Genomic DNA, 14,372 nt, shown 5'->3' with positions numbered 1-14,372 from the left:
TCAGATGCTTAACTGACTGAGCCCACCAGGTGCCCCCGGGACAGTTCTTGAATGAAACCGTCACCATGCATCTCTGTTACCCTGGGACACGTTCTTGGAACTTGTGCTTGTGCCCCAAACGGTGTGCCTGTCCTAAGACTCACCCCGTGTGGCTGTTCTCCCCTGGGAGGCGGGTGGCAGGGTCTCTCTGCCCTTCCCAAGTGTGGATGTAGCCAAATTAGGAGGCGGACGAGGATCGCTCGTTCGCTGTTTCCTTGATTTCCAGAGTGGGTGTTTTCACCGCTGTGGTTTCATCTGTTCTTTTTCCGCAGCCGCCTTTTTCATTTCGCGGCCTCTGATGGACGGTTTGTCCGTGCTTGTCCTTTCTTTGCTGAGGCGCATGGGTGGGGTCTTTCCCAGGCCAGCTTTCCGCCCAGGAGAGTGTTACCTGCGAGGAAGCCGTGGCCGTGGCCGTGGTTAGACCACGTGGTTAGACCACGTGGTTAGGTGTGGGTGGGGCGGGGCAGGCAGACAGCAGTCACACGGCTGGGAGCTCTGAGCCCAGGTCGACCCCCCGTCCCCACGGAGACGCGCCGGGTGTCTGTGCACCCCGAGTGCGGGCCTCGGTACTGTCCTGAGGATGCCCCCATCCTCCCGACGGGCCACCGTGTGTGCTCCTGGCGTGTCACACGCCCTCGGGTCGTTGTGAGGCTGAGGCTCCCTTCCTCTGTGTCCCGCCGCCCGGCCAGGACACATTGTCCACTTTCATCGTCCGATCTCCTTGACGGTTTCTGAGGCGATCCCGTGTTGCACGCTCTTTCAGATGTGCTAGTGAAGGAGTCCAAGTGGACCAAGATGTTCTTCGGCGAAGGCCAGGCCTCCCTGTCGTTCAGCCACCTGAACAAGGACGACGAGGGTCTGTACACCTTGAGGATTGTGTCCAGAGGGGGCATCAGCGAGCACAGCGCCTTCCTGTTTGTCTGCGGTACGTGGAGCCTCCAGGGGCGAGGGGGGCACAGTCAGGGCGTGAGCGCGGGAGGCTGGGACCTCACAGGGGCTAGGCCGGAGCAGGTGCGTGTGTGGGGCCACTCACTCTGCTCCTCGGAGCCTCCTGACGTGACGCGAGCGTTCCCTGTCCTGCATGTCAGCTCCTGTCCTGACAACGAGTCCCTGACTACACTTGGGAACAGATCAGAATCTCCATTTTTGTCTCTCCGTTGATAAATCGATAGAATCTATGAGACGGCTTTCCAGCATGAATACGCCTGCGTTACTAATTCTCGAGAGCGTTGCAGAGCTGAGGGGGCCCCGGACTAGGGGGTTCCAGGGGGGCGCCCCTCATTGCCTCTGGGCGCACTCACGAGGACAGGCCGGGAGGGGAGGGCTGCTGTTGTCACCGCTGCCTCCAGCGAGTGTGTGGGTAGGATGCCCGCGTGGCATTGGCACCTGCAAAGAGCTTGACATCCAGCAGTCTGCGCGCTGTCCCCTTTCTTCCTGACGTGGTCCCGCCGGCGGCTTCCTGACTCCCAGTTCATGGAATTGAGGACAAAGTCATGGCATACCAGCCACAGGGTCACACGTTCTGTACATGATCTACGAATCCCTATCACACGTGGGCACGGAGATGTGTGTATGTGTATGTGCACGTTTGTACGTGGACGTGTCATATGCGTACACATCGTGTATCTATCCTGTACAAAATGGACACATGGACACATGAAATGGATAAAATTATGTATATCATACGTATGCAGTGTATGCATGTGTCTGTGTATGTGTGCACACAGGTGTGCATGTGCACGTCCACACACACACACACACACACACACACACACATCCACACGTATGTGTATATACCCTACAATTCTTAGGCCCATTTTGTAAGCAAGGGCTGTTATTCTCTGTTTCCCAAATGCACATGTGGAGGCTCAGAGGCCTGGGGGACTTCTCCAGGCTGGAGGGGCAGGGGGTCAGGTGTCTGGACCCTCAGCTGGAGCCTTCCCTTGGACACTCAACAGCCCCCGGGCTTTTCTCTTCACCTGGCAGAGCCCTTTTGCCTGTATCTACTCCCAGACCCCTGTGGCCTCCAGCTTGGAGGCCCTCCTCCACAGGGCCCAGCTGAGCCCCGCCGAAGATCCCAGAACACTTCCGCTCTAGTTGCCCGGTGCTGCTGTCCTGAGCCCTTCCATTCGGACGGGCTGCCCAGCCTGACCTGCACTTGGTGTTCCCGGCACCTTTGTGCCTACCGCCAGCTCTGGTTATATGTGCCTGGGATGGTCCCATCAGCATATTCTGTTTTCCACTGGAGCTGTCAGAGCGCAAGAAAGGGCTGTATCATCAGGGAGTATTATAACTTAAAAAAAAAAAAAAAAGGAATAAATGTAAAACAAATACCCTCCCCCTCCCCACTCCCACAAGATGGCATAAACCTGCAGGGCCGGGGTTTTAGGCCCTTCTGTGAAGTTTTACCATTTTTATTAGGTTGGCATTAAAGTGTCCCTCCGGTTCTCCTGTACGCCTTCTGGCAAGATGTCTTGCCCCATAAAAATGCAATAAATACAGCATAGCTGAAATCGCCTTGCTTATTCAGCACCACCAGCAGGAGGAAAATAATGCACGTAGGGGGGAGTTTTACTGTTCTGATTACTTTCTGAGGATTTTGAATGGGAGAGAAAATATTTGGCTCAATGTCACGAAATGCTTAGCTTTTAATATGCCTCGAACAGGAGAGTGTGACAGTCATGGTTACGGAATAAATACAGATTGTAGATAAGGAAATTCAATGTTTGGCGTATCCACTTTCTGAATAGCTCTGCTGGCCTCAGTGCTCCTGTAATTAAAACCTGAAAATAAAACTTAATGTGCACCGTGGTCACGAGTGGCCCATGAAAGAGTGAGTGTCGTGTGGACCTAAATGTTTGCTCACAGCTTGCAGAAAAAGAAAGGTTTAAATCCTCAATCTCCAAAGGATTTTGAAAGATAAAAGCGTCTAAGGTAATATTTCTCAGGCGTTAAAAAGGCCACACTATTATCACTTCATTGGTTAGTTTTTGACATGACCTTATGGGATAATCCACTATCAAGAGAAGGTGACCTTCCATTTTGGAATCAATTACAAAAAAATCATAGACTTGAGTACCTTATAGAGGGCAGAACATGTTGACTTTAAAACCTCCTAACTAGGCTTATATTTCTTGTCACCAATCCATCATAGTCAAAAAGAAGTCAGGTCATTTAGACGTGAGGACGAAGCAGGGGTCAGATCGAGTCGAGTAGATACAAGTCTGAGTTTGAAGGAGCCATGAACAGGCTTGACAGTGTCCCAAGCCTCATGCCTCCCCTCCCCCTCCCCCCGGTGCAGACGCAGACCCACTGGTGACCGGGGCTCCTGGTGCGCCTATGGACTTGCGGTGCTATGACGCAAACCGCGATTATGTCATCGTGACTTGGAAGCCGCCCAACACGACCATGGAGAGCCCTGTCATTGGCTATTTCATCGATCGGTGAGTGCCCATTGTCTTCTTCCGGGGATGGGAACGTTCCTGAAATTATTGTTGGCACGGACAGTGTCTTTGGATATACTTCTGAACTCAAGTTCACGACAGCGTTCTTGATCAGGTACGTCACTATATGGTTATTTAAGGCTCTTGACCGGATAGTTGGAAGATATCACCAAATGGCGGGGCGAGGGCGGGTAGACTTCTGCCTGTGGTGCTTGGAGCTCTGCCTGCCTGTCCGACACCCAGTACCGAATGCCCTCCAGCTTCTCCCGGCACGCGGAACCCTGGTTGTGGGTTCTGGGGAGAACTTCAGTCCTGCGCCTCCTTCCGGAGCAGAAGACAGGCCGCGTGAAGCGTGGCTGGGAAGAGCGCCTGCCCATTCGTACCCAAATTCCAGTCTTCCTCTCCATTAAATTAGGTTTTCTTCTTGTTTCCAAGTTAAAAAAAAATCTATTGACATTTCAAGTACAGAAGATCGGACTTCACCTTTGAGTTTAATAACTTAAATGTGGATCATCACAAAACGCATCAGAGTCTTAATTCTTTCATGTTCCTTTACTTGGTGTGGCGCTCAGAGCCTGGGAAGGAAACCAAGCAGAGTCGGTGAATTTGTTGCACATGCAGTTTATGCCTCAATTACACACACCAATCCCTGAGAAAAACTGTAGTCAAAGAAAATGAATTTGGAAGTAAGATAAAAGGTCTAAGCTATGGATCTATCAGAAGATGATGTGTCTGGGGAGGGATTTAAGATGCCGTATGTATAAAACACAGTAAAATAAGACGTTTGTTTCAGAAAAATCAAATCTTTTTTTTTTTTTTTTTTTTTTTTTGTCAGTACGTTTGTTAAGTTCCCTTTTCCACACCAACAAAGCTGCTTGTTTAGGTAAAATATTCACCATCGGGATGATATTTGGAAGTGCTAAGGTCAGCTTTTGCAGAGGGCATCGGTCGGGGTTTACCTTGAATTAAAAAACAAAAAACTAAAACAAAGCTATTTTCTGTTTTCCTGTGACATTTGAGAATTTTTTCAGTGATTTGGCGAAAACAATTTCATGGCCCTTCGCAGTTAATGACCTGCCCCCTCTCTCCTTCATTGGCAAAGATAAACACAACAGGACTTCAGGTCGGGGGAGGCAGCTCTTACCCTATGCGCCCTCCCGTCCTGCAACAGCCAGGTGTTGATTTAAGCCAAGTTGTTCCTTGCCAGATGCTCAGCTATGACCATGTCACGTTCTGACTGTAACAGGTTAGCACGTGTGGGTCGCAGAACTTCCATTAAAAATTCCGAAGAGTTAGAAAGAGAGTTGATTCTTTAAAGTGAATACACAACCTGGCTCCGAATGGCTCCGAAAATGATTTCTCTGAACTTGCTGTGTTCTGGGAATTTGCCATGACGTTTTGGTGCTGAAATTTCTCAGCCTGTGAAAAATGGAGGCCGATCTCTTCTGCCTTTCCAGGTGTCTGGTCAGCACTTAACTGTTTTCAAAAGACTTCCAAATTCCACACGAGACGTGCTTGAAAGACACGTATTTCTGGCATCGGGAGAGACTGAGCCAGCGGGCTGGAGACCGTTCACTTCTGGGGCTCAGTAGGGTGGGAGGCGTGTGGGGGACGGGCAGCGGGGCACTCCCCTGCACCCTGGCATTGGGCATGCTGGGGAGCTTAGGGCACCCTGTGATTTCGCCACATGTGTCGGAAAAAGGACTATCAAGGATACGCCTCGAATGACCTTTGGAGGTCATTTTGCCTAAATGTGGTTGAAGGCAGGAACTGATTTTCAAGCTGTAAGTCATCAAGCTTTTAAATATATAAATATATTTCACATTTCCTAAGTAGCTTTGTCTTTTATGGTTTATTTGTACTACTTTTGAACATAAATCAGTACTTCACCAGCATCGGTTTCTACCAACGCAAGGTCTTTTCCTGTTACAGTTGTCCTATATACATCACGTGTGTGTAGAATAGATGTATAGACCTGAGTGAATTTACTAGGCTGATGTATTTGTTATTCTCTACTCTTTTTGTAATTCACAGATGCGAAGTGGGGACAGACAATTGGGTTCAGTGCAATGACTCACCTGTGAAAATCTGCAAATACCCCGTGACAGGCCTTTTTGAAGGGAGGTCTTACATATTCCGCGTGAGGGCAGTCAACAGCGCGGGCATCAGCAGGCCTTCCAGAGTCTCCGAGGCCGTGGCTGCCCTTGACCCCGTAGACCTCAGGAGGTTACAAGGTAGGCCGTGCAGATTTCAGGCTCCAGTCGTGTCTTGGAAACTTGGGACGTTGTCTTCTGTGCTCAGCTGTATGTGAGCCTTAAGAACGTCTCCTGGGGCCGAGCGTGGGGCGGTGATATTTCGTGGTGCCCGTGTGTCCACCGGGGCCGTGTTAGGGGTGGGGCGGCCGGGCGGGTGCGTGTGCTTCACCACGAACGCACACTGCCGTCCTCATGCCCCTCCACTGGAATCCAGATCTCTGGGTTCAGAATTAGCCTTTTCTTAGTCCGTTGGTGATGCGATCTCAACACATGCTAAGACTCAGAAGGCTTTGAGACCAGGCCGCTCTGTTTCCGAAGTTTAATTTCCCACGACCCAGATTCCCGAAAGGGATGGGACGGTGGGCCCCTCAATCGTGGTTTTAAGTGAGCCCGTACGTGTTCCTTACCCTCCCCGCCCCCCCCCCCCCCCCCCCCCCGGTCTTTCTGATCTGGTACAAAGATCTGGGAAGCACTAACTCTTAAGCCTGTTCGGAATACCTACGCTGATTCCTGTAGAGTCGGGAGTATGCTGTAATCATAACGCGGAGGTGATTTGGATCCCACGCTCGGTTAGGGAAGCTGGGCTTTCTTCAGGAAACCATTGGATGCCAAATTGAGCACCAACCTTTCTCTCTGCAGCGGTCCATTTGGAGGGGGATAAAGAAGTCGTAATGTATCAGGACGACCTTGAGGGTAAGTGGCCTCTCACCGCTTTGGCTCAGCTGGGGATTCAGGGTGGCAAGTAGAGCGTGATCAGCTGGTCAGCACAGGCTTCACACGTAAACGTAAAACCCGCGGGTCAGGCCTGCGTGCTTACGGCCTGTAGAAGTCAGGAAGCACAAGCAGGGCAGAGCGAGGAGAGGATTAGAATCCAGGGGTCCTCACGGGGCCTCATTGCTTCCATGTAGGGTTCACTACGGCGTTCTCCTGGGGGCGTGCAGAGAAGATCAAACTGAATCTGAGCCTTGATCACTGGCTGAGGCTGGGGCCCCTTCTCTCAGACTCCGTTAGTGGAGGACTATTTTAGTTTTTCCTTTTAAGCCAAGATTGTATTTCCAGCATTTTAACCGAAATGGAGTGAGTTCTTGCAGTCGGTATCCCTGGTCTGAAAGTTTGCATTTCCCTGATTTATACTGGATTTTATGAACCCTTCTCCTAGATAGTTCTCTCAGAGACAGGGAGGAGGATGAATTTATTAAGGAGGGGAACCTGGCATTATGAATCAGAAAGCCAAAGATCTTACGTGGACTTACAAGGACAGTTCATAGAGAACAATGAAAAACTTAAAAACGAAGCAAGTTGAGTTTGGAGCCTCAGGACACGTACTTCGGAGCAGGCTCTCCTTTGAAATCGCTGTGGTCCAAGCTCTGTCCTCAGGGAGCCGCGGACTGAGGGGTCCTTCGTTGATTTCCATACTTGCCCCCAGATGGTCTCCAGGCTTGCAATCTTCTGCACCTAAAATGGTTTTTCTCTAGTATCTCAACACCCAGCATCCAGAGGGACGCCTTTAAGAGTCCTGGCTGAGCCCCACGGGAACATCTGACGGCTTAGATGAGACCTCCACTTCCAGACATTCTCAGAGATGGGGGGAGATGCCCAGGAAAGCGGTGACAAAAGAAAAACAACTTAGGGAAGGTTGACTTACTGTGGCTTCATAAATACCCGATGGAAACATCGCTCTTTGAACAAGTAAAATCTGGTCCTGCTAAGAGTGGAGGAGGGGTTCCGGCAGCACCCCAGCCTGGGTAACGTAGGCGCTTTTGACAGACGCGAGGAAAAGGAAGTTCTTTTGTTCGCGTCTGGGGTAAGTGACGAGAGAACCATCTGAGCCAACCTGAGTGGGTGTGTAGGAATTCACATAAAATTACCCCACACGAGGAGGCGTTGGCTGCTCCCCACGCCTATTGGTGAAATTTGCATTACGTGAAGGTCACCATGCAAAGCGATGGCAGTAAGAAATAATATAATAAACCTTCCCGTGGCAGGACCCGTGCCCGTCTGCAGAGAACATCTGCCTTTTCACACATAGATACGGACGTGTTGGGTGTAAACGGCCAGCTATTAAGTGCCAAAGAAATAACACAACGTAAGAGACTTTGTTTTCCGGCTGATAAAATGGGAGTTACAGATGCAATGCATCTTATTTCCAACTGGAGTGACGTCACAGACCCCACTTTTCATGCTTCTCATGCTTCCTTTCTTATAAGAAGGCAGGTGCCTTCATTTTGTGTGATGCACTCTTGAACATGGCTGTGTTATATCCAGACTGTGGCCGGTGTTCCTGAGGCTCTGTTTGTGTCTGGCCACGCGGGCCAGGGGCTGAGACGCTCAGACGGGCCATGGTACTCCCGGAGTCCAGCCAGCGGGCGCCAGCTCTCCGGGGTGCGGCCGCACATTGTCCGAGGTCTGGGGCAGGCGGGTCAGAGAAGGCACCCCGGCACCCCCCTTGCAAACGTGTTAATTACGGTCAGTGCCCCTCTCTGAATGTCGCTCAGCTTTCCAACCTTTCCTGACTTGCTCGCTCTCAAGGCACACAGTCCGTTCTGGGAAGGGCCCACAGGCCTCGCAGCCCAGGCAGATGGCTTGCCTTCCGCTAACTGCACACCCGGCGTCCGGGGCGAAGGCACCGTGTGCTCTGAACACGTGCACCGTCTCTCGGGCTCTGTCATCCCGGGGATGAAGCTCGGGTTTCACTGACTTGGAGGGGACGTCTGGGCAGCCTGTGGGGGTTGCAGTCTCCTGGGGTGGAGAGAACCAAGTGCAGGATTTGTGATCGGGAGACCAGGGCCTGGGCCCCCGTCCCACCGCTGCGAGCCGGGTCCTGGGAGAGTGTCCCAGCTTGCTGACCTGCAGTCATGCGGGAGCGCCGTGGGCTCCAGAGATGCGCAGCCCCGGGCACGGGGACACCCCAGGGTAACCTGGTAACGCACTTGGAGTTCTCTGTCCTCTCCGTTTGCTTTCGTTTGCTTCTCTCTGCGCCCTCCTCTCGGCTGTTGGGAGTGTGGGTAACAGAGGTGGGTTCTGCCCGTGGCCTCTCCTTGTCCCCCTCCCTGGCCCCCCTCTGCTGTCCGTGGCTGACGCCAACAGCACATCCCCGAGGCTCCTGCCGCTGCGGGTCGGCCTGACGCCGAAAGGCTCTGGGACCCAAGCATCTCGCCCCAGCCAGGGGTCCCCTGCTGACACGAACGGGGACTCTTCCTTCTCCCCCAGCATCGGACGAGATGCTTCCTGCTCCGTTTTCTCTGGGCCTGGCGGCTCTGTGCGGGGTCTGAGGACAGTGACACGCTCAGACCTGAAAGCACGTGGACGGCAGCTCTGTGAGCGGGCACTCACACGTCCTTACTGCCTTCACCACCTGCCTTGCCGCCCTCTGTTCCCTGGGCTTGCCTCCCACGTCCTGCGGCACCTTGGGCATAAAGCATAAACCAGGCTGCAGCCCTGGGGGCTCGGCACGCGTCCCCCGAGGGGGAGGTTCCTGTATCTTCTCCCGTCAGGGCTGTGTCCGGATCTCTTCAGGAGGGGACGCAGTGCGTGGGTCCCGTCGGGTGTCCGGGGGCCCCGCTCCACCCGGCCTTACTGGGCACTTTCCTGGAGAGACTCCCTGAGTCCTTGTTTGAATCCAAGCCCCTTGCCAGGAAGCTCCTAGATCAGGCCACGACACCCTTCTGTGCTGAGTGGCCTGTAAAATGTGTAACAGGACTCCTGGGAAACCAGACCCAGTCTTGTTTGTCCCGTCTCCATGTGGTGGTTCAGTTCCTTGCCGGCTGCACAGTCCCCAGGGCGCAATGGGATATGGAGAAGGGCTCAGACGTGTCCTGGGGACGTTCAAACCGGTTTAATCATGTGCTAATCTAATCGGAAGCTCATAACATTTTGTATCACAGCTACAGAGATTGTGGGTCTGGAAAACCTCCACATCTCATGAAAAGCTCTCTCCAGATATAACGCCCCCGACACCTTCACGTGTGTTAAAGCAAGGGGTGTGTCACAAGCCAGGCACAGCAGACCCCTCCGATCACAAATGTTCCAAACTAGTTATTTGCAAGAGGCTTATTGATATCACTCCAGGATTTTAAACCTGTGGGTATAGGTTCCAGTGCTTGTGAACCCGGGCCCCCCTAGGGAGGGAAGAACGACGGGCTATAGAAGGTCGGTGTACAGATCCAGGGCTGTGAGGGCGAGCAGTACGAGGAAAATAACCCAGAGGACCAGCAGAGCGAGGGTAATCCCCTTCCGGAAGGCTTCCGTATCGCGGAACACAGACCGCGAGCACCTCCTCTGCACGGGTTCCTGGCACCTCGAAAGCTCCACTGTGGTTAAGCCCTCTATTTCTTCCGGGTGGATCTTCCTGCCTCCCCTTCCAGCGGAACTCTGGAAGATTTTTGGATTAGGTTCTTTTTTTTTTTTTTTAATGAGCTGGCTTATGTCAGAAACAAAACTAATTAGGTGATCTTAAGCAGTGCATTAGACTTGGCTGGGAAAAATAGTTTGCTTACCGTCCCCAAATAGAAGCGAAGCAGAGGACGTCACTGGTAGGGCAGATCTTTGGTGCCTGGGAACGTACCCCGGGGACCGCGCTCCCACGATGGGCTCCGGCGAACGGGGGGACCTGGGGCACACCCAGCACTAACTGAGTTCATCACTCCTGCAGGCGACGTGCAGATCCCAGGGCCGCCCACCAACGTGCACGCCTCAGAGATCAGCAGGACGTATGTGGTCCTCAGCTGGGACCCGCCTGCTCCCCGCGGCAAGGAGCCGCTGATGTATTTCATCGAGAAGGTACCGTGTGTTGTAAACCCTCACATTGTGCCGTTCAGTGGGTTGCGCTCTGAGGGAGCCGGCTGTGCTGTGAGTACGTGGCCAGCCCGGCCGTGCGAGTGGCAATCCGGGGACTGCGTCCTGGGTCTGGGTTTGCTGCCTTCCTGTGAGCGAGCGGCCCCACCCCCACCAAGGCACCGAAATGGGGGATCCGTAGGTTTTCTTCCTGCCGACGCAGTCTAGCTCCCACGTCTCGAGGACGAGTGAGACCTGGGCAGGAGGGTCGTTTGCTGCTGGTCTGCGTTTGTTCAGAGGTCGCGTGGCCACTTGGTGGCGGTCTTGTACAGGGATTCACACTGCAGCTGGTGGGAGAGCCGGTTCTTGGCTGGAGGGCTCTAGGTCTGGACACAGAGAGAAGTAGCTGTGTGTTGCAGCCCTGCACACGTGCACACACACACACACACACACACACACACATAAATGCACAGACATATGCACATGCACACACCCATACACACTCACACACATATGCACACACGTGCGCGCACACTCATACAAACATGCACACACGTGAGCACACACTCATACACGTATGCACACACTCATAAATGTGCACACACATGCACAAATGCATACACCCATACGCATATGCACGCACACTCATACATGTGCACAAGCACACACGCACACATTTGCACACACACGAACACACATACATGCACACACACGTACACACTCATACATGTACACAAGCACACATAGGCACACACATGCACACACTCAGACACACATGCGCAGACACTCATACATGCACACGGGCACATGCGCACACATACACGCACACACATGCCCACACGTGCACACCTGCATGCACTTGCACACATGTGCACACAGTCACACACATGCACACACGCACACACTCATACATGCACACATATGCACATGCACACACTCATACACACACATGCCCACACGTGCACACATGCATGCACTTGCACACATGCACACACAGTCGCACACACACGTGCACATGTCTAACCAACGACTCCCAAACCGCGACATCCTTACCGCATGCCATGATGCGCTCCGACTTTGGTCTGTCCCGTAGCGCTGGACACAGCTTTTGACCCCTTCACGGGCTCAGTGACCTGCTAGTGGGCTGTGGGCCATACTGAGAAAAATCGCTGTGGTCCAGATCCCGTGGCTGGTTTTGTGACCCTCCACTTACGCCACAGTGTGGGGGGGAGCGTGCCGTTTATGGCACACACACGGGACAGAACAAGTAACAGGTGCGTGTGGCACAGGAACGGCGCACGGTACAACTAGAGGAAGCAGACGCGGGAATGAAGTGAGTGCTATTTCAGCCTCCAGGGCGTGGACGGACCCCGTGGCCCTCACCGCTGGTCTGCGGGGCTGCCTTACGTGGCGGCTGACCCTGCAGTGCTGCAGGGCGAAGTGTTCAGGGCCCGGCGGCGTGCGCCGGGGGCCTGGGGAGCAGCGTGAGGCCCCCGGGAGGGGCCGGAGCTGGGCCACGCTGAGTGTGGGCTCCTGGCGGGCGGTCCGCCCCCAGCCCATCTGCAGTGGTCTTGTGGTGACTTCATTCCTGTCAAGGCCCGGAAGGAAGCGCAGGAATACGGATTCCTCTTTCCCGCTTTATGCTGACACCAAGAGTGGGGGGCGGGAGCCCAGCACCCAGACGCCCAGCGGATGGCCTGCCGCATCACCTGGAGCGGAGTTTCAGCGCGATTGCGCCTCTGCTGGGTAGCTCCTGGACGGCTTCCGGGCCGTTCCCTCCGTGTTGATCCCCATGGTTCCCAGCCCATTCCCTCCGTGTTGACGCCCGTGGTTCAGTGGCTAGTGGCCGGTCATTTGTGACGCCCATGGTTCAGCGGCTAGTGGCCGCTTCAGTGGCTAGTTTGCCTGAGGTGAAGCTCCAGACGCATGCCCTGGGGGCCCTGCTCCGGGCACGGGGACCTGCACGCGTCCTTCCAGCCTCCACCGAAGGATGAGCAGCTCCCGACTTAGCTCTGGCTCCCGAGCCTTTCTTGGGCTTCTAGAAGCTTGGCAGTAAGCCCCTTGTATTTCCTCCCTCCTCCCTGTCGTCATTCCTCCAACCCGAGGCTCCTCCTCTCTGCTCGGCCCCAGCTGAGTGTCAGACGGGGGGCGCGTGGGGGCCTCCGACTGCGGGTGCCTGCACCAGCCCCTAGACGGTGACTTTGCTCCTGCTGAAACGAGAGACAGCTTTCAATGTGACTCTGACTTCTAGAAGCCCGGGGTCATTTGAAACGCTTTCACTGTTCTTGGGAGCCTTTCCAAGGGTCACCGTGCGCGTGCTTTTGCTGCCTCAGGATCCCTTCAGGAAGGGGGATCTTTCTCTATAGGAAACAAGTCAAACTTGTAACTGAAGTTTAAAAAAATAATTATCAGTGATGAGAAAATCAAATGATAAAAACGAAACCTGCAGTATAGAAAGTTTGGGAAATCCAGAGACATTATATAGAATAAAATGAAAATCACTGATAACTCCATCATGTGAAATAGTCATTATGCTTTAAAAAGTATTTATTTTTGAGAAAGAGAGAGAGAGAGAGAGGGAGAGAAGGAGGGAGAGAGTGAGTGGGGAAGGGCAGAGAGGGAGACACAGAATCCGATGCAGGCTCCAGGCTCTGAGCTGTCAGCACAGAGCCTGAGACAGGGCTCGGACTCATAGACCACGAGATCATGACCTGAGCCGAAGTTGGACACTTAATTGACAGAGCCCCCCGGGCACCCCTGAAATAGTCACGATGAATGTATGATACATATATTAAGAGTCTTTTTCTCTATAGTCTTTTGTATACTTTATATGTCATCGGTACAGTTGGCATCCTGTGTTACATTTAGCAAAACAGTCGCTCTCCTCTGATTGAGGATCTTTATAAGGCAGCCTGAGTGACTACGTTCTCCAATGTGCGGATGTATCATAGCGCGTCTTACGTTGCTGCTGGTTAGGTAGATTGCTGTTACTACGATAATAGTCGCAAAATACTGTACATTTTAAATTGAAATGTGACCAGTCGAGTTACGATAGAATTTTATGAATATCTTATCTTTCATTCTTTACAGTTCATTCCACTTTACTAAAACTACAACCTATGTGTTAATTCCTTGAAGTTTATTTGCTTTCACGTAAAACTTTTTACTGCTGAGCATTTCCAACTTGGGGTAATTTCTTACCTACTTTTCCCAGTTGAATTCCCTTTTCGCGTGATTCAGGAAAGGTTTACTGATGGCCCAGGATGCGCCCTACCCCCGGACGTCCCTAGAGATTAGTTTGGCTAGCTAAAGCAGAATGGTTCCTTCAGCACGTGTTTGGGCCGTTCTTGGCTTCCTTTGGCGAATCCCATGTCTCTTCACAGTCGGTGGTCGGGAGCGGGAGCTGGCAGCGGGTCAACGCCCAGACAGCCGTGCGGTCCCCTCGCTACGCCGTCTTTGACCTTGCTGAAGGGAAGCCATACGTGTTCCGGGTTTTGTCAGCCAACAAACATGGCCTGAGCGAACCATCGGAGATCACTGCCCCCATTCAGGCCCAGGATATGATTGGTGAGTACGGTCATGTCCGTGAGTGACCACAGCTGGGGACAGGCCCTGAGTCACTGACATCAGAGGCCATCATGTTGTGTTGAAAAAGACAATTCATGTTGTATGGGAGTTAAAATTCAAGCTGTCTTAAAATTTCATTTTACAGGAGACAGAGATCTCTTTGCCCTGTGTTGGTTGGTACTCAACATTTCTCCAAAGTTCTGTCTTATTTTAAGTTTACTTATTTATTTTGAGAGACTGAAAGAGAGCTTGTGAGCAGGGGAGGGGCAGAGAGAGAGGGAAAGAGAGAATCCCA

At 52.8% G+C, this 14,372-nt stretch overlaps 1 protein-coding gene across 3 annotated transcripts in view; it reads left to right on the top strand.

Annotated features, from left to right (window-relative positions):
* The window catches only part of MYOM2 (myomesin 2), a 74,595-nt gene that overhangs the window by 25,764 nt on the left and 34,459 nt on the right, over nucleotides 1–14,372 (top strand). For all 3 annotated transcript variants that reach the window (XM_078445223.2, XM_078445224.2, XM_078445225.2), the window contains 6 exons: nucleotides 803–964; nucleotides 3,341–3,482; nucleotides 5,517–5,716; nucleotides 6,377–6,430; nucleotides 10,389–10,516; nucleotides 13,894–14,077. In XM_078445223.2, coding sequence (XP_078301349.2) covers nucleotides 803–964; nucleotides 3,341–3,482; nucleotides 5,517–5,716; nucleotides 6,377–6,430; nucleotides 10,389–10,516; nucleotides 13,894–14,077 — 870 coding nt within the window. The remainder of the gene's footprint in view (nucleotides 1–802; nucleotides 965–3,340; nucleotides 3,483–5,516; nucleotides 5,717–6,376; nucleotides 6,431–10,388; nucleotides 10,517–13,893; nucleotides 14,078–14,372) is intronic.

Source organism: Panthera onca, chromosome B1, assembly GCF_046562875.1.
Source record: "Panthera onca isolate mPanOnc1 chromosome B1, mPanOnc1 haplotype 2, whole genome shotgun sequence".
In the NCBI taxonomy this organism is placed as follows: Eukaryota; Metazoa; Chordata; class Mammalia; order Carnivora; family Felidae; genus Panthera; species Panthera onca.
Note: the sequence above shows the minus strand (reverse complement) of the source record. Positions and strands in the feature narration are given on the sequence as shown.